The following is a 22,210-nucleotide window of genomic DNA, read 5'->3' as shown; positions in this document are numbered from 1 at the left end:
AATTGAATAATTATTTTGTAGTTAAAAATTTATAAAATGTTCAACTTTTATATCTAAAGATTGAAAATTTAAAACAATAGATTCCACGTAAATATTTAATTCTGTTACCAAAAATTCTAAGAAATACATAAGCACAGTTTATTTTTATAGTCATTTTAAGTTCAAATTTGGACGAAATTACATATTAAAAAACCTGGAATAACTATTTTAGTTATTTTGTTGTGATTGTATAATATTATTTGTGGGTACTTGAAACTTCTAAAGTATACTATTATATATCTATGATAGTACCACGGTTTCTTGTTGATGTATAACGCGTTACCTAATGAATATTGTGATATGATTAATTTGAAATTTATTATTGATACCTATTATAGGTCAATTTTTTTTTTAATACTATAGATAAGTATACCTATAATAGGTACCTATGTCTAATACCAAGACTGGCAAACCATCTCCGCTCAGAATCGTTTTTCTTATACAGTGATATTATATCATTGAATTCAAATTTAATACTATCCATTATATAGTGACCCACTTGTAACCTACTGTATAGCAGAGCGACATCCACTTACCCACCTTTTTTAGTTTATAGATAAAAAGGGCAAAAACCCAATATTTGTTAAGGTGGCGAGTCCCACTTTACAGCTAATGGGTATATCCTCACGGAACACCCTAAATCTATAAAAGATATTATAGATAGACATATTAAAATTTAAAATACTAATTATGTAACTGTTATTCGATTCCTGAAATCAGATCATAATAATTAGGTATAACCGATAAATGTGAATGAGAATCAATGATAGTATCGATGTGGACATCCGTTCAAAATATTTAAAATCGTTTTAGTAACAATATTACAAATACATACCATGGCTAGTGGCTACTCCCTTGCTTAAGAACTACCCAAATCTGAAAGGAACCACTTACCACCACCTATGTGAAATCATTTGTAAATGAAAAGCGTTCGGTGAACTATGCACGTTTTATCGTATCGTATAATATTTCACAATGAGCACGGAAAATTAAACATTAAACCTATAAATTATTGTGTGTGATAAGATTGCATGGCTATATACTTGTTATAGTTGTTCCTTAAAGCCTCATTCTTATAGGTACGCGCGACGTAAGATATACCTATATTTCATCGTTAATCGTGGTTGTCGGTAATAATGTTTCAAATGATAACGACAATTATTTATAATTAATTTGTATAAAAATTGTCAAGCAGAAAATTCTCATTTTTTTAGATCTAATAAAAAAACAGAATAGATATAGGTTACCGTTAACTTTTACAAATTATTCCGGTATTTCCGGTATTGGAGTACACTGATCGACTACAAATAAATTTTTTCTTGGAAAATTATTATGATCAGTTAAATTAACTACTGCTAATCAAAGGATTAAATAATTAGATATTGACTGTTGGAACTCTAGTCTCGGATGAGAATCGCGAGTTTATGAAAAACCAAAATTAGTTTTTAAACTTTATTCTAATTATTTGGGAAAATGTAATTGTAATTAACGCAAACACTGTCATCTTTTATAAATAGTTTAATAATTAATAACAAATTAATCAAAACTGAAATTGTATAATAATCAAATATTCGTGTCATACTGTGATATATAGTGTGAGATATACTAGATATTATACATAATATATGCACATGACCAAACAAACAAATAATAATAAAAAAATTAATAATAATACATTTTTACATTTTATCAAAAAAAAAAAAACAATATTATTTAAACATACTCTAGTATATAATAAGCCAACAATATAGGCGACCACTTGTGTATATAAAATCTCATTGGTCGTTATCGCGGCGAGGTCATATCATATGGTACGGTAGGTAGATAGGTAGGTAGGTATACATTTAAACAGCGTTTCGTTGATTTATTTTATATTATTATATATACTATGTACAGGCGATACACAATCTATGGCACATATTTTGCATTCCAAAAGTGAGTTTCGTATTTAAGGCCGTATTTAATAGCCACTACTACATAGTATAATGCGTATACTTTGTATAAGAGCTAACTTTTTTTTTTTTGGGGGGGGGGGGGTGGTATAAGCGTGGAACGAGATCTCGAGGGTATTAATTGATGATGATGATGACGATGATTTAACAGCCCCGCGAGTTCTATTTACAGCATTGGATGAAAGGGAACCCGAAACAGTTTTTTCTTGGCCTTTCGATGGCCGCGCGGACCGATTCCGTGAATATGGTGTCCAACCCTTCGTTGGTCAGAGCTGAACACTCCAGGTACTTGACGGCCCCGATCTTTTTCATCATTTTCTTGCCCTTTTTCCGTGTTATACAGTCGTTTTGGCTCAGCCTTAAATCCGTTTTCGTACCTGCAAAATATGTAATAATAATTGTTAGATAACGGTTATTTGAACTTGTGTTAATCTAACCAAACTTCCAGACAATACTATAGCTAGTAATTGAAGTATGATATTACAAATATTATGACACGACAGAACTTAGAATCTATAGTATATACGAATAATTGAATAATAGCAGGAACAAAAAAATTGTATAATATATAATAATAAGGGACGTGCAGGTTAATCATCGCAATGATCATGACTCGTGAATTCGTGATTCGCTAGACGATAATATTAATGAATTGTAGTCGGCGTGTTGAGAGACCCCTACAAATTGTTGTAGAGTTCTAAAAAAATAATATATCAGTGAAACGGACGGTTGGGGAGTATTGAAAATAATTAAGACCTACACTATAGTTAATTTTTTTTAATCGGTTCATTTAACCTTAATTTTTAGTATAATCAAGCTATATTGTGTTGAGTATACCTACCAGCGTTTTACCCATATCGTATGTTTTGTTTGAAAACATTTATCAAAAACGCATATTTAATGAATAAAATACCGTTGAATAAATCACCACAAACATATGATATATATATATGTAAAATATATAGGCCAATACATGCGAGTCGTTATGATACACAGCCATTACATTTGGATTATTATTTTTTATGAATGCAATTATCATTTACTAGGTACCATTGTAAAAGATAACCATTATAATGTTATGTTATCCGCACACAAAAGGTGGGTACAAATATTACTCTTGTTCAGTCGTACATTTGTGTGTTGACTCTGAATGTTCGTTTATTTGTTTTCGCGTAATTATTTTGAACCAATGTTAGGTAGCAACATTTAATTTTTTTAATTTGCTTACAGTGAAACCAAATAAATGATTTGTGTATACTGTTTTATTTTAATAACAAGTATTGTTTCACCTGTTTGGGATGTTTAATATTATAATGATCAATATTGATCATATTAAATTATCCCAGTGAAATTATATATATATCTATATATTTGCTTATTTTTAATAAGTTTTTGCGAATTTTAGGTCCAATATTTGTCCAACTACTTACGTCTGCACACGCAAATAATAATATTTTATTAATTATTATTATTATTATAACAACCACCAAATCGTTACCTATATAATTAAATAAAAGTAGAGATTACATACTATTTGACGAACAGAAATCAACAAAAACCGACAAAATAATTGTTTTTCATCAGTTCAAATATTATGTTATTTATAATCAATACTATTCGTGTGCTGAATATTTATATCAATACAATTCAAAACTCATAGAACACAATATCCCAGCATTTGCTCCCATACGGTACAATACAGGATTCGTCATCAGGCCTTACCGATCAATATCACAGGTATTTTCGGACAGTGGTGTTGAATTTCCGGATGCCATTTACTGGCAATGTTTTCGAATGAACTCCGACTACCGACTGAATAGCAAAGTAGAAAACAATCCGTCTGTAATAAAATATTGGCATATTACTATAACATAATATTATGAATAGTTTCATAAGTGATTCAACCGGAAACCATATGTTTCAAAACTGGGCAGCGTATTACATTTACAGATAATACAGTTTTAAGAGTGGTTCGACAATCAATTAGTTTATTTTAAAGTTTTTTCCGTTATAATTCTCCTGAGTAGGTAATCCATAAGGTAAGAGTAGTATAAAATATGTAAAAATATGTAAAATTATGAAAATAAAATTGTATGTGCGTAATAATATGTTAAATGTGTGTTTCGGTATTGAAAAAATTAATAAAGCTATAACTCACATTAGGATAAGACAGTGGCCTAAGTCTTTCGTAATCTTCTTGGCCGGCAGTATCCCACAGACACATGTTGTACTCTTGACCATCCATAACCATGTTCTCTGCATAATTGTCGAATCTTAAAATACGTTAAAAATATTTATGATTATTATTAGCAGCAAACATATATTTTTTAAAAACACTTGATTAAATTTCTTCCATATTAAACACCCAACTATACGAATACTATTGTCAAATAAATATAATTTTATGGATGTATATTTAAATATAACATTAACATGTATTTATAAATTAAATTTGTAATATTTTATATTCTAACAATATAGACAAGCAAAAATGTTTTATTTGGAAATATGAATATTATGGATAAACATCGTAAGTTTAAAACTAAATAGACAATATTATGTCTATAAAATACATTAATAATTATAAGGTACATTGGACACTGATTACATAATGCTTGTCATGCATGATTATTATAATCAAAATAATTGAACTTTAGGTAACCTACGTATAAAGTATATAATATATATTATTTTTTACTATTTTCAGACTTAAGCCAACAGTTCATTAGGAGCATGTGATACAACGTATGGAGCATATTATGTTCAAAACTAAATGTAATCATGTTTGAAAGTTGTTGATATACAAAAGTTTTATAATAGAGGCCATCGCGGGCCTCTTAGATATTTGATAAAAATGTAACTACAATTTAATTTAATAAGAAATTAAACATATTATAAGTTTAAAACTTAAATGTTAAATTGATTTAATTCAACTAAAAATAATATAATTTGACATTTGTATACATAAGTAGCAATTATGAATTAAATGCATACAAATATATAATACAAAATATACATTTTCAAATATGAAGCATTCAAGGTTTTTATAATAATGGATTTATTTGAATTGTAATATTACATTTTTAAAAATAAATTTAAATATTTGTTTTATAGTACTATTAGTGTTTTCGAAAAATATGAAAATCCAAACAAAGGAAATGTAATGCAACATTTACATACTTTTGACATACTAAATATCCAATTTACATATGATTATTTATATTCTCTAATTCGAATGCAATGTAACACAATAAGTAAATATAACAACTTTAAATATTAATATAGGTCGCTTCATAGTTAACATTTAAATAAAAAGAACCTTCTCAAGTATTATTTAGACACAAATAATATGACTCATTTCTGACATACTTTCTCTATTAGATACCTACGTATTTTAATTAACGTGTTTCATGAACACTTATGTCTTATGTCATACGAAAATCAGCATAATGATTTACGCCGTTTATTCATAACAATTTTAAAAATCGTATTTCGTATGAATAAATTTAATAAGTCTCTGGTTAACATTGAACTGATTACAAAATAAAACCAAGTGCGATACTACAAGAGTTATTTAAATTATTTGTTGTGCCCACTGGGCAGATGTCTTTAAATTTGAAAATAATAATTAATAAGCAATATACATTCAAGGAACAGACTATGAGCGATAGTATGATCAGGTAAATGATTTAAAGGGTATTTTTTATCATGAACAAATAATACGTACATACATTGTATTCGCTTTTACGCTATAAATTATATTTTATAGGCTATTGTTTTTTTTTTTTGCGATTTCCTCTGAAGCCACTGAACAATTCTAAAGTGTTCTTATCCTAACTACTGTCTGCAACCTGCGGAACTTTTTTGATATTTACTACTGCCCTAAGATACCACCTCAGCCCTCAGGTGATAACCAAAAAATAACAACGAAATATCACACCCATACTCCAATTTCTTACTATCTTATGTTCGTACTTAAATTTTAACGACGAATAACTTTCACAAAGAACGTCATCGTAACATCTATGTTATCTGTCTTATCTGTCTAACAATTAACACAAACTGTAACAAAGCCACTCTTTACTTTTCATTTTGTAGGTAGTCAAATTTTTTAAATTAGTTATAGGGATTCACAAAATGTAGGTAAGTACTAATAATCTAACGCTTTTTTTTTTAAATATTTTAACTATTTTGTGATCGACAGATTAAAATGCACGATACATTATACCATTGAGTATCATAAAAGTTTTAATATTAAAAAAACTCCACGTAGGTACTATACAGTTCTTAATATTTTTTGTGATAGATAGTGTATTTAGTACTATTTAGTTGAACAGTTTGTCAAGATGAGAAATCCTAGGAATGGTTTTTCTATAACGAGTGTTTGATATTTTACACTTTAGGCATCACTTGATTGATACAAACAGTAAATATTTACAATTTTGTTAAAATATAATGCAAAAATAAATAAATTACAAACGTGATTATTAAAAAACTGGGCTGTTTAATATAAATGCATCTATTTCACGATTAAAAAATAATAAACAGGATGCACCTCAAATGTGGGATTGTATTTTGATATCGCTATTAGTGAAATGACGGAAAACCGTATTTTTTTCATAAAAAATCATAAATATAATGATATAGTTATCAATATTGAACAAAGTTTAGATTACACTGGTATACACGTTAAAATTATAAATCATTACGATACCATAAATATGGCATTAGTTACTATAGCACTTTAAAACAACAGATTATTCCAACAATCCGTGCGCCTATAATATTAGATAAGATATTAAATTAAAAAATAATAAACATTAATATGAGACATAATAATATTGGGAATATAGAAATATATAGTTATCACCGACACTACTAACCAGTGATGCAAAAATCATTACAAAAAAAAACTTACCAATGCGTATACCACATACTGTACCTGCCGACTACAACTGCATTATAATCGCCTTGCTTGTATATAGATTTACACTTATAAAAATTGTTTTCACTTACACGGTAGGCACGTATTCGGTAGGAAATTGCTTGGTCGTGTAGGTGATGAGCATGCAAGTTTTTCCGACCATCCCATCGCCGACCGCGGTTATCTTCAACGGCCTCAACTTGCTGCATTTCTTGGACGATCTAATGGTGTCGCTGTAATGTGATTCGGCTCCCATCGTTAAACACCTGCGAATCACGGTAAGCATTATAACCAATGTAGTTCACATTGGAAACATTTGGACGCCTACGGATGTGAATCCGCGGACAAACACAACACAAAAAGGAGAAAAAAAACAAGCAGGAAGACGATCTCCGTTAAAATCTAGATCGATATGGGCCATACGCGTCTAAAGGGCGCTTCTTCAGCTGCCCCCGATCGCACGGCAAAAGGATTTCTATTATTTATTATACACCCTCCCCGTTTCCGGTTATGATCTCGTTACACGTGCAACACGTGAGTATATACACCGGGAGCAGCTCTCACGTTCCCGTCGGTGTCTGTTATGTGTGTGTATGTGTATGTGTATACACTGCACGCAGCAGTGCGAGTGGTGAGATATGAAACGAAATTATTCAAAAGAAACCTAAACTTCCATTACGGGTTTAATTTGTATTTCACTCGGCGCATCGGGTCTCGTGATAAATGTGATATAATATACGAGTGTGTGTGTGTGTGTGTGTGTGTGTGATGCGTACCCGACGAAACTGAGTAAAAACAAATGTAAACATACGGCGCATTTTAATATTCAAGTCTGGCGTTTCCCAACCCATACGTGATTAAGGGAAAGGAAGTGTGGTATATTAAACGAGACTATACAGGGTGTCTCTTCGTGCGATGGTTCCCTCTCGCGCACTTACGCACACCCGCATCCACATCTGTAAAATATTATGTATTATAATATTCTTTTACCAGAAGCTTACCATATAGTTAAGTACTTTTTTGAGAATCTCTCGCAACTGTTTGAACTCTCTACGAAGGGAAATCGTAGTAAACCGTCTTGTAAAATATTTACCACGATTAACATTGTTTAATTGTCACGATGATTATTATTGCGGGTTTTCAACAAACGCAGGAAAGAATATTTTGATTTTATTTTGTTACGAGTTTCAGTCGGAAAAATACTGCGAAGAACTCTGTCTCGATTCTTCGCACCGACGCAGTAAAATCTTTCCAAAATCGTAAGTTAATAATAATCGAGAAAAATGTAGTAATGGCGCACACAGGGACAAATACTGGTCACGGCGAGATCAGACACCCTGTATGCTCTGGGGGGAGGGGGGGGGTGACTTACGGTCGCCGTTGCCGGAAATATGTACTGATCGTAATATTAATCCACACCCGGCGTATGCGGCCGCCGATGGATCGTCATACAGGTGACGGCACATGTCGTGAATATAAACGCGCAGAACCGAGAGGTCATCATACGTGCCATAAACCGCCGACAGGAGCGGTGGTTACCAAGTAATTATAATTAACTACGAGTGCTAGTTCTCTGAGAGCTTCTTTCGTCACGCTTTATCCTACCAACAGCCAGTCTATATTTTAAGAAGTCGCTATACTATTTGAATGTTGAATTTAATATTACCACCATTCGTAAAATCGAATGATTACATTTTTAGATAAATGGTACTTGCATACAACTATTATAATACGTCCGCGGTATATAGGTGGGCGCAAAGTTAATAATATAATAATGTGAATCTGGGGAAGGGACGTAATGGAGATACGACATCACCTTCATATAGTACACATAAAAAATAAAAACGTTTGCCAATTATTGCCAAACGAATTGCTGCAAAGCGTTACGATTTCAAATCGAAAAATAACGCGAAACCTGTCCACCGATGTGGTATATTCCACGAATAAGATTCCCGAAGTAAAAAATACTGACACTTATATCATGTTATGTTCGCAAATATACAATAATAGAAGCAACATAACGAAACAGAGTATTTTGTTGTTGTAGTCTGTTTAGCAAAATATGTATACGTGGTACATTTGAAATGAATCGCACATACGCTGCACAGTGCAAACGAACAGGAAACAATATTGTCAGATAGTAAATTTATGTGCACCGCACAGACACTATGCGTAAATTATTATATAGCAGTCGTCATATCTATATAAGTAACTATACCACTGATTAATGTACGCAAATAGATCGGACATTGCTACTGTGCACTACTAGTTAAAATGGATGGAAGATATTTTTTTAAGTGGGGAGCATGTATTTTACTATATAGAGGAGTCGAGAGTACTCCACGTGCACTATAATGGACGACGTCTTAAATTTGGATCTAATGATAGATAATAATTGTATAAAATGAAAAACTGATTATGAACGAAGATGATAAAACGTTTTGGTAACCAACGTTACCAAATAATTATTTTAATAATAATATTATAATTTTAAGAAATAATCGTATACCTATTTGATACGGTGCAAACTGAGAATATTCAATTTTTACCTCATGAAAAATACCAACTTAATCCAAAATTTCTACAAGAATTTTCACTAGAAAAAGTGGTTTCAGGCACAAATAATAAAAAAGCACATCGCTACGCTCAGTCTAAAATTATGGAATATTACGCTGCAGAGGTATCCTAAATCAGTTAAAATATTGTATATTATATTTATGTTGAAATGTGAGAATTTTTAAAGTTGTTCGACCCATTGATTTCATCCAACGCCTATACCTAGCTATAACATAATAATATGATATTATTGGAGATTCGCAGTCACAGCATATTATAATATTATTATTTTATGACGTATTGACGTATATAATATTATAATACAGTCATGATAAAATACGATGTATGTGTAATGCGTGTAGAAGCATACATGTAAAATTCAAACCATCGTCATACTGCGGCGTGAAATATTAAAATTTATCGGTATAAAAATCACACGCGCGGCGGCGGTCAATACTTTCAAAACGTAAACCATCGACGGGTTTTTTTTTGTAACCCAACAAAAACTTTAACGAACAGTCGTAATGCAATTTCAAACCGTTCTACATGGAGTTGGGGTGTGGTGCTCTGTATATGATGTGGTCGACCATCGTGTACACCTAGTACCTACCATGAAAATAATACGAGGATATTATATGGTTCCTGTCTGCGGCGTATATTATAGTTGTCGTTTATGTGTATCAATTAAAGGTGATTGCCCCCTGTCAATGAATTAAATGCCCATTGCATCACCAAGTGCCAAATATTAAAAAAAAATAATAATAGAACGAAAACGCCTCTGCTGCACGTGGTACACGTTCAACGGTTGGTTAATATAATAATCTATCACCGTCTCGCAAACGGAAGAGACCGAACTCGAAAGAAAATATTAAGACGCACAGTTGCAATTATAATATCGTTCACCGACAATAATTATTATACATAATATTATATTGTGCGGAGGAGTGCGTTACTAATTTTTTTTCGACAAATTATAAATTCACCAAACCAAGGTCGGATGCTTCTACACACGCGTATCGTAATAATATACAATATTTTAGCACACGGTGACAAAGATATACCTGCAGCGTATTGTTTATACGTGTTTTTGTTCTACAACGACGGCATTGATTAGATAATTTACTACTTGTTTTAGTGTTATCCGTACGTACGGTGCCAATGTCTCTCGATATAAATCTATAAAAAAAATAATAATAAACGAAAAATTATGATGTATTGTTCCCGTCGCGTTTGTCGATTGTCTTCTCTATCCTAGGTCCTAGAGTGTCAATAATATTAATAATAATAATATTATTATTATTATTATTATTATTATTATTATTATGCCTTATGAATATTTACGAACAGACACACCGACGTGTTATCCTTATAACGCTATAGGTGTTCAAATTGAATCAAAATAATAATTTTTCAGAGATAATAATATAAATAAATCAGTGCCAAACGTAAATATATTTTGTATTCAAGTGGGTTATCTAATAGTTGTTCACATTATTACATAATATTACAAAACATAATGCATCCGTCAATAACTGTATAATATGGTACAACTCAAAATAAATAAATAATATATAAGGTGATTTACCAATCATGCTCCCCTCCCCCCCCCCCAAATTATTTTTAAATACTTAGATTTTTTTCTATCTTTTAATGAGTACTCCTGATTTTTTTCAAACTAGAATTATCCTTTTATTACAACTTTACGTACAAAGGATAATAGTCCGTATTTAATAATAGTTTTGCATAAAATATAAAATACCTAGACATAATATTTTAGTCTAGATTAAAAATGTTAATACACCTATTAGGTACTTAGCACTTACCAGCTATGTTCCCAAATAACTTTAATTTTCAAATAATCATACCCATCATTAATAAACCATATATTTTAAACCTATTTATTTATCATTTGGCATGATAGACAATTTACTACATAGTTTCAAAATGAAAACATATAACATTTAGCCTGTGATAGATCTAATATTATTTTTATTTGGGTTTAATAATATAGTAATAGTAAGAGTGAATAATAATAATAATAATATGTTGTGGTATTTATATAGGTTTAGGATTTAGAGTTCTAGGTCCAGTGATTCTATCCATGCAATTGCTTTAGGGGATGCTGTGAATATATCGTGCCATGTTCCTTGAAACTTTCTAAAATACTTTTTAGAACGATAATATGTTTTACACTTTTTACTAGGTTTTTACAGTCACATTGAATGTTTTCTGTCATTTACCATTATCAAAAGCATTTCTTTAGTTAAGGCATGTCTGATTCTGTACCTATTCAGGCAGCTCCATGTTTTCCTGGGTTTATGTGCATACGGTGGCGTATTTAGGTTTTTGTTGTGGGAATATATGACTTTATCCAGAGTCCCGCCTTTAAAATTAGAGGCTTTAAGTTAATCCTAAACTTTGATTGAGCTTAGGAGGCCTACAATTTGAATTTTATATACAGTCCATGTGGATCCCTTTATCCCCCTCCGTAAATACGCCACTGTGTGCATATAGTGTCATAGTCATTACTAACTGGCGAGTGTATGAATAAGTTATTGACAGAGGTTCTGAAAATTTGAACTTTCCTATGTTTCATTTTTTTCCATGTCGATTGATTGTAATATGTATTGTCCCATATGATAGGTATTCTAGAATTAAGCTTAGATTGGGGTAAGTTTTTAATACTTGATGTATCGGATATATTCTAGAGTTGGTTAAATAGTTGATTTTTTGCCATTCTCAAATAGTGTTAAACCTATTACCGTGGAAAATAATTATTTATTCTTAGAACATAACACGCTCGCCACTCGGAAATATGCTTGTTCAAATTTCGACGTTAATGAATTAAACAATTTTCAAAAAAAAAATATGTGCTTAACAATTTGTAATCATTAATCGTAATTTTTATTTAAATAGATTATAGATATATATATATTGCGTCTCAGGACACTTCTTTTAAAAGGTATAAAAATTGAAGTATTTTGAAAATATGGGGTAAGCACCAATGCAAAACACAAACGACAAACGTAATTTATATACTTAAAATTATGAAAATCCGTATTTGAATAAATTCAATATTAAGGAAAATGTGGGGTTGAGCATAATATGCTTGGCGAATCACCCTGTATATAGCAGGTACGTATAATACGTAACGATATTATGTCAATAATGCTCATGTAAACGAATGTACATTTTCCGTACATTATTATAATATGTGCGCGCGCTGCAAAACAAACGTGGGGTACCTAGCTATATATATATTATATACATATTATAACGTGTATATAATATTGCGGCTATGAAAATTCTCTGAATTGTTAAAAAAAAAAAACCGGAAAAAATTTAATAACGATTACCGGAGTAGAATGTTTTCCCACTTGAATGTTATATGCGAAACTAACATCAAAAAGAAGGAGAACGCTTTGAAAGGATTTCGTTTTACAAAGACTGATGGTTTTACGAGGGTATACCTATTCCATTTGGTCCGGTGCTTAATTATCCCTCGGTGACGTAGGAGCTTATAGACGGCTCCGAACAATATTTTAGGCTTCCCGCCAAGAATCCAATGTTCCTGGTATTTGGCTCACCGTATTGCGTACACACACGTAGTCTATATAGCAGGGATCATAAATGAGTAACGATATTACGAGCAATGTTATGTTAAATTCTAGTCACCAATATGTAATTAATACTAATTATTATTCATTGCGGAATTCGTGGAAAAACGCAGAGACCGTGATTTTAACATTACAAACACGAATAGGCAACATTCTTCTGCTAAACATTAGCAATTATTGTAACTACAGTACCTATTACATTATTAAACGATCGCCGCAACTGGTTCACCGTTAGTCATTATTAAAACCAGAGTTCGCAAAAACATTTAACGATCAATTTCAACTTAAATTACATACTACCTACCTATGTTATGTACACTAAGGAAGGACTGATTTTATTTTTGAAAATTAATTTTTCATTATAATAACAACTAGTTGAAAAGAAAATATTTTTTAATATATTATAATATTGCGTGATATAATAATATAATATTACCAACTTTAAGCTTTATACCTGTATAATTTGTTTTGTTTTTTTAATATATTATGGATTATTATCGATGTATTGACGCTAAAAACGAACTAGGAAAATATGTTATATGAACTGCAATTTAAAAAAAATTAACATATTTTCGTACTTTTTTTACAAATTTAACTGATAAAAAATATAGTGGGTATATTGTATCTACTTTCGATAGGAATTTTATAATTATAACAAAAACAACTCAATATTATGATCACGAAGATTAGAAATATTTAATCTTCATGATAATGAACCTTGTATTAAATGTTCAAGTTTTTTTTACTGAGCAACAAAAATATTATCATTCATACATCGAAAAAAACACTAAAATAGTGAAACATTCATAAACTATCCATAAAAAGCACAAAAAGATTGGAAATATTTTTAAAACGATAGTGTATATTATAGAAAATGATAATATTATTATTTAGTAAAAAATGCAAGTATCTATACATATTCAATGTTTGAATTCCAACAGAAAAAACAAAATCGATTTCATCAACGATTATTTTTTCGATAACGAATTTACATAGTTTCCATAATTTCAATTTTTTGTTTATCCAAATTATTTTGAAAAGTACTTACTAGGTGTTTTTTACTTTTAACCACCAAAGTATTAATTAGAACCACAAATTGCTACAAGAAGAAGAAACCACAATTAGAGTTATAGATTAAAACATTTTTACTGCTTTTAAAATCGAAAGATAATGATGGACATCATTTTAAAACCAATACAATTATCGCTGCACTCAGAATTTAAAATAAAATACGTACCTATCATATTATGTATAATATAGGAAGTAGTACTTACCTGATAATAAAATATAATACTACACTGCACATTATCATTGTTTCACTTACATTAATCGTATAGATCCCTTCTATAAAAAAGTTATTTACACACTAAAATCCGGGGTAAAATTATTTAGTCAACATTTTTTTTTCCCCACTAACGTTACAATAATAGTATAGGTATTCAGCTACTGTTACTACTACTGTAGCTTGTGTAGCCATTTCAACAGTTCAAATTAAAAACAGATGCGACGTTATTATTTTTTCTTTCAATTTAAATAATACGATATTCATATTTCACTGTGAACACGAAAAGTATAAACTGCATTTTTCTTATACCACACTACAATTCATTACAACGTTTATAATATAATATTATAGTAGGTTTATAATTATAATAAAAATTGTTATTTTCATTTTTCAAAGCCATTGAGTTTCGTGTCTAATTATCTAGCCATTAAAAAAAAAACCAAAATTGGAAACAGGACAGTTTAATTTCTACATTTATTAATTTATAAAAATAACAAAATTGCAAGAATGTATTTGTATTATAAGTTGATGTTTCAATTGTAGCCGCAGCTCTAGACCATATTGAATGATTATAGGTGAACGTGTGGATGTAATTTACTAAATAGATACATGACAAACTAACAAATAATAACAAATAACAGCTATCGATTTGTCCGATGATAAATCGACCAATCACCCTGGCGATACGAATTTTTATCATTGTGGTTATGCGGCTTTCAGCTACATATATATATATATAAATATAAAACCCTTTATTAGTGAAATTGGAACAATATAGTTTCACTTTTGTAATTGGATTTTATTGTTTCAATCATTCATATTTTAAAATCTATGGTAACATCGATGCGAATAAAAACTATGCTTAAGCTTAAGCGAATACGATGCATGTTCATATTTTTGTTTTATATTATTAATTACAAATATTATTGTATGTAGAGAACTTATATTATTAACCGTAATTTGTATTTTGTATGGATACTTTTACCTAAATATTAGTGACGCGTGGTACAACTGTTGAACTGTACCAGTTAAGAAATTTCAATTTGAATATTAAATAAAATGATAACTCAACAATTACCTCGACAATTACTATTATCATTTTAATTTGCACGAAACTAATGTAGGTTAAAAAATGTTTTTCGTCAAAACATTTTATAAAGATCTAGGAATTCTTATTTCTAAAAAATATAAAGATAATATATTATATTGTTTGGTATTCCGAAGACTTTTGATATGAATTCCTCAAATAACAATTTTCTGTAAAAAATAAAACGAAAAACCTTGCGCCATATCATATATATATATATATATATATGCTCGCATGTATATTGTCTACGTCTTACAATAATATACAATATGTCAACATGGCAGAACCAAATTGATGTTAGCTCTAAGTCTCTAAATGCTTTAATACAGAAAATGAACCAATCATTATTATCAAAACCGAATAGTAATAAATAATAATATATTATTTGTTTTTGGACGATTATTTTTTATGATACTTAAAATATGTTAGAGCAAGTTAGGCATCTACGAGTAATGACTAAAGGTAATAAAATTGTTACAATAATTTAAAAAGGCTCATAACTCACTTGAAAATTTGAATATCGAAAGAACTGAACGTAATAATATACAAACACAGATTATGTTCTTACTGTTAAGTTTGATGATAAGTCAAATTCATTCTAATATTAAAATTTAAAGCAAACCACACAAAAAATTTTGTCAAAAATGCATCTGCTGAACGAAAATTTGTCATGTAGTTAATTGGTTTTAACTACTAACTACGCATGTTTTAAGACGGAGAAAACGCATGCTGGTATGTTTATTGTTTATACTATAGTACCTATATATTATTTTATAGTAATAAAATTAGTAGGTATCAAAGTAAATATGTATTTGTACAACTATTGTCTATTATCATATACAAGGTGATTCTTTTATCATGAAACACTCATTATTTCAAAAAGTATAATTGTTTTTGAAAATATTTTTTTACATAGTTTCGAGTTGTTAAAAAAACAACGTTTTTAATAAAAAATCATATTTTTAAATATTTTTTATCCTTGTATTTTTTTAAGTTTTTTAGTTTTTTGAATGATAACATAGTTTTAATTTTATATTCCAAAGCAGAATATTTTTCTAAGTATTTTAAGTTTAGACAAACAGTGTAGTGGACAAACATTTTGGGGGGTAACCCCGTACCACTCCTCATCACCATCTAAACTTTAAATACTTATAAGTTATAACTCATAAACTACTTGCCCTAAATTCTATTTTTATGAATTAAAATACTTAGAAAAATATTCTGCTTTGGAATATGAAATTAAAACTTTATGTTGTCCTTCAAAAAAGTAAAAAACTTAGAAAAATTATAAGGATAAAAAATATTTAAAAACATAATACTTTTTGAAATAATGAGTGTTTCATGATAAAAGAATCACTCTGTATTATAAATACTATTGATGATAAAATATGGTATTTATAAATTATAAGTTTAAAACAAAATATAGTTACTATTATTCATAATGCACCATAGGTATAGGTATAGGGATATAAACTCCGATATAAATATTAAATATACATGATAATTATATAATTATATAATACCAAGATCGTACTGGTGTATTATACCAATATAAATTGTGTTCCCTTCAAGCCGAATTGGTGTTATTTGTTTTTTTTCAATAAAATATTGCCTTTTTTCTTTATGGCATCACTATATGACGGGGCTTGATGTAGCAAATTATAAATATTACCTATTTCATATTAGATTAACATTTTATAGTTAGCGCTTTTACAACTCCGATCACATTCTTGAAGGCGTCTATAAGAATCTTTTTAAAGTAAAAAATAAACGCTCAAAACTTACTCCCTAGTACCCATTGATTTATAAACAATTATTATTATAATCAAGACACATGAATGTGTTTTGCTGTGTTTCACGCACGGAAGATCGAAGCCGGATATTGAGATTAAATTGTCACTGTGTATCAAAATCTATATATTATATAATATTATATAATGTGTTCAGTGTTGTTGTGGTTGTACCTACTTTGTGCGATATAATATTTTGAAATTCATTAAATAGGTACCCCTAATTCAAAATACTATTGTATAAAACTAATTTAATAAGTCAATTTCTACAAAAACTTACAGTCAAACGTTACACAACTAATAACGTTCAGTGGCTATTTTTTAAGTAGTAGATACATAAATAACTAGTTCAAAATTCACTATTTAAGCTTTATCAAATCTTTACAATTCTTAATTGTAGATGTTATTACAATCTCAAGGAGTAAAGACCAAGGTACAAATACTTATTTCAGTGGGCGATATATTGTTGAATATATATGGAAACTAAAAGACCATTATTTTTCAATCTTAAGCAGTCTACAAAAAGTAATTAAAATACCCACCGATAACAAATTGTGATTCACAAATAACAATAATTAGAAGTACGTATACAAGCATATAATGTAATATTATGTATGCATCAAAATCTATAAATATGATTTTTTTTTTTTAAATATTAATTTTCAGTTTCAATGCAATTCCGGCAGTATTTAATACAATATAAACTTATACCCAAAATGTTCTTTTGGAATTTTTCTCTATTTGTATCGAAATTATTACGATTTACGAAAAAGGTTATAAAATGTTATAAGATAGATTACAAATATATTATGATTACCTATTATCGTTTTGAAGTACATAGCGACGTCATAACAGAGTGATGACTGTCGCTTGTCAACATTACATAAATATCGAATACCCTGAGTCCTAGAATAATAGGTATTGTTTAAGTGCAAATGTATAAATAAATAATTAATAAAATATACAACATCGATAAAATTAATAACGTAACTGAATTTGAATTATTATATAACTAAAATTAATTAAACAACGATAGAACTATAGAAGAAATAACAAGACGTGTGTTATAAGTTATAACATTTATTGATTATTTGCTATTGCCTCAGTTTTATGCATCTAAAAATCATATTTGATTTTATCAGATACCTACCTACCTAATCGATCAGTTTTTATCGTAGTAGGTACTTCTAAAAATAACAGTTTATCAAGGTTTTTCATATTTTATAACCATATTAGTACCTGTATATAAATAAATGTTTTTCATCCCTAATCAAAGTAAATATAAAATAAATATAAATATTGAATAATAAATGGATCAAAAAATGTTTTATTAAAAATGAAAAAATAATATTTCATCTTATTCATTAATATTATATAGGTACCTAACTATCAATTATAACATTCAGTGATATGATTAAAAGCTTAAAATAAGTACCTTTTATATCCACGTTATGCGTCCAAAAAGTTTCAAGCTTGTACAACCACCATCTAAATTAAGTGAATTTTACCAATTTTGCTCAAACTGTATTTATACGAATGGACGAGACTGTCACGACAAGATTTTAAATGTTTTAAAAACAATCATAAAAAGTTATAAAAAAAATAATAATATTATAATAGTCGGATGAATGTTTAAGTAAAATACAATTTCAAAAATACACACACACACTAAAAATATGATTCACGAGAAAAGCGCAGCGATCAACGTCAAACGGTTCTATCAGTAAGAGATTTGAAAACGACGCCGACTCATCGGAAGGTTTCAGATGAACTACTCACTAGTCACTAGTCACTACTCACACGGCACACAAATACACAATACATCCCGTAACGCCCTTGAATGCAATATGTCGCAGCAACAACACATGTTGAGTGGTTACCAAACGAACCAGTTTGACGTGTCATCAGTCCGCCGGATCTTGCGACAATATTGGAAACCAATGTAAGCGTTGAGTGGGGGACCCGTGTAAACGTTGGTACTATTATGGTGTTATTAATATGATTATAATAATTTCCGTAAATCGTTGACGAACTCGCCGACTCTGATAAATGCTTCGTTTGGTTTCCTGTATAATAATACATCCTGGAGGGAAAAATTATCAATACAATTTCAGCATGTTTTCAACGTTGATACGTTTATTATGATATTTATTTAATTCATTATCTTAAACTACCTTCGATAAACCTTGTGCTCCGGGAGTAGGGTTTATGGTATAATTTAAATATTCCAGCAAGTCCACGTAATCCACCTTATTTGTCTCGTGATGAGCAAATCTAAAATAAAACTTATTTTTTATTATTATTAATCATATGCCGTACAAACTTCGGTTTTGTAAATTCTTAAATAACAGGTTTATTTATAAACGCCGTAAAGTTAATTTTTACAGCGTAGGAAGAGGACAATTTAAGTAATTTAACCAAAAAGTACCCCCAGTATAACATTTTTAATAAACAATCAGTATACACATATTATATTCATAAATCATAATTATATTATATTATATTCACAATTACAATATACATGTTGTATTGTGAACGAAATTTTGTCTCCTGGGGGTGTATGAGAGTGTATGACCCCCATATCACCCCTCCCATAGATACGCCACTGATTTGTAGTATAATGTGTATACTTTGTGCATCTATTTTTATTGAAACTCTACAGATGAGCAACTCAAGAGCATCAATCAAAATTTTAAATTATAGAACAGGAGTTTTTCGTAATAATTTAGGTAAAGATGATAGGTTAAAAAAGTTAAGTGAGAGTTTTTAGAATGATGATATTTTAAATTTTAGTAAGCTATCTATAACAATTTATAAAAAATAAAAATATACATTAATTATACAATTATATTTATTATATTATTATATTTTTTTTTTTTTTTTTGAGCTTAAACCCGGCAACTTAGGTCATTAGCTATTTTTGTTTTTTGTTGGGTAGGGGGGAACACGTGTATGTTTGTTGTGGCAGAACTTTTGATTTAGGCACCCGTAGGTATCTGCTATGCCCGGGTGGGGGATGGCGGTACTTGTTTTCCGGACACCGTGACTTGCCCGAAGATAAATGCCGCCCAGTGGCCGAGGATCGAACCAGCGACGGCAGCGCCGCAACCGACGCCTTAGACCGCTCGGCCACTTCGTCCCCCATGTATATTATTATTGCTTATGTGTTTGTGTAATTATGACGTTATTTTATTCCGTGAGCTACCTAACTTACCAGAATAAAATATATTAGTTGGGTTATTTTGATTTGTGTTATTTAATTTTTGCAAACAGTACATTTATTTACATTAATACAATTATATTTATATATTAATTTAATCATTTATACATTTATTTATTTGCATTGTATAATTATTATATATATAATTATTATATACAATAATTATTGTTTAATATTTATTTTTTTTGGTCCGGGGTGGAAATTGTCCCGTTCGGGGGGAAACGTCCATTGTATCAGGGAGGAAAAGGCACGGGGAGAAACGTCCTAGATTCACTTTGTATAGAGTGATACTTTTTTAAATGTGCATGTTGTAGTATGAACTACATATTATATTAAGTTATACTTTATATTTTATACTATTACTAAAAAGTAAAAACCTTGTTTTAATTTTTTTTTTTTTTTGTTTTCTCTGACGCTTTTGAAAATTACTGACCAACCATTCATTTTCTCAACAGAAAGGTTACTAAAGTTGAAAATAAGTGAATGAAGTTTATAATAAAAAATACACATTGTAAAATCAATACATTCATTACTATAGAATACTATCCCTATTATTATAGAATTATATAATAAAATATACCAAGGTCCAAGACCTTATTTGAATTTTTTCCAAATATATCTTTTCTTTTTAAACTATGAGCTACATTATCAGTTACGATATCAATACCAGAACGCACATTTTCATTTAAAAGATTAAAAAACTATTTGGGTAGATAAGTACGGAACTCATCAGTCATCAGACCAATTACGTCGGAGTAACCTCGTAAAACTTGGACCGTACTCGGATCGCATACATTGTATGAGAACTGTGAATATATTATTATGCATTGAAAAACGATAGATAAGTTCGTATTTCCAAATAGGCGGATAACCTAACGGATTAGACTCGGTCACTCGAAACGGACCAGGATCGAATGTGAGTAGTGAGTACGTGTGAAAGGACCTAGCTCCTAAGTATTTAGTAATTTGAGTGTGTATAGTACATATACAAATTAAAAGCAACCCAGAATCCAGATTATGCAATTGATTGTTTCGCAAAAAAAAAAAGATACTGCTAGACCTAATGGCTAATACTATAAAACGTTTTATTTAAAATTGTGTACCTACATCACACATATTTAGATAACTATTATTATAATATATACATTTTTTTAGTTGGTTTTTTATGCCATGAAAAAATATTATTTAGTTTTAAACCCCTCCCGAAAATTTGTTCCAGCTACGGCCTTGTAATTGACAACACTTAATATAATTAATTCTTATAAATAAATAAATTGGCATTTTTTCTTGGCTTTTTTTTCTTACATTAGTGATTTATACATTAATACTTCATCTTACCTCTCTAATAACATATTTATAATTTCAGTGGAAAATGGTAGTTTTGCACTTTTTAAAGCTTTGAATGCACTACTGCGTTCAAGATATCCATCCTTCTTATCTAAATTTCTTTGTTTGAAATTAATTTCAAGTCCGTCGAAACCTACAAACAATTCTCGCCTTAACTCATCCTGCAAAATGCTTCTGAATAAATTGTCAGATACTTCTTTGTACATTCCGTGCTTTTTGTACTGTAATGCTAATACAAACATGCCATGGCGACTAAAATTTGGAAACTTATTCAGCATTATTTCGATAAATTCGTTTCTTTCGATTTCATTTTTGTTTTGGAAATGTTTTGTTTTTAACGTATCTATATCAGTTTTTATTATTTTTGATATTTGATTCATTACGTAATGAACG

At 29.6% G+C, this 22,210-nt stretch overlaps 2 protein-coding genes across 2 annotated transcripts; both read right to left on the bottom strand.

The window, feature by feature from the left end:
- Positions 1–2,065: 2,065 nt before the first annotated feature.
- On the bottom strand, positions 2,066–19,037 carry LOC100165022 (ras-related C3 botulinum toxin substrate 1 isoform Rac1-like). Its single transcript, NM_001246185.2, is given in 5 exon segments — positions 2,066–2,368; positions 3,714–3,831; positions 4,150–4,264; positions 7,008–7,181; positions 18,686–19,037. Coding segments are annotated over 4 exon segments (612 nt in total). The 5' UTR covers positions 7,172–7,181; positions 18,686–19,037; the 3' UTR covers positions 2,066–2,153.
- LOC115033740 lies at positions 18,724–22,210 on the bottom strand. The gene is made up of 3 exons (XM_029487335.1): positions 21,809–22,210; positions 19,425–19,524; positions 18,724–19,333 (listed from the first exon to the last, which is right to left on the bottom strand). Exons 1-3 carry the CDS (start codon positions 22,195–22,197, stop codon positions 19,253–19,255), a joined length of 570 nt encoding a protein of 189 aa, XP_029343195.1. The 5' UTR covers positions 22,198–22,210; the 3' UTR covers positions 18,724–19,252.

This window comes from Acyrthosiphon pisum, chromosome A1 (genome assembly GCF_005508785.2).
Source record: "Acyrthosiphon pisum isolate AL4f chromosome A1, pea_aphid_22Mar2018_4r6ur, whole genome shotgun sequence".
NCBI lineage: Eukaryota > Metazoa > Arthropoda > Insecta > Hemiptera > Aphididae > Acyrthosiphon > Acyrthosiphon pisum.
Note: the sequence above shows the minus strand (reverse complement) of the source record. Positions and strands in the feature narration are given on the sequence as shown.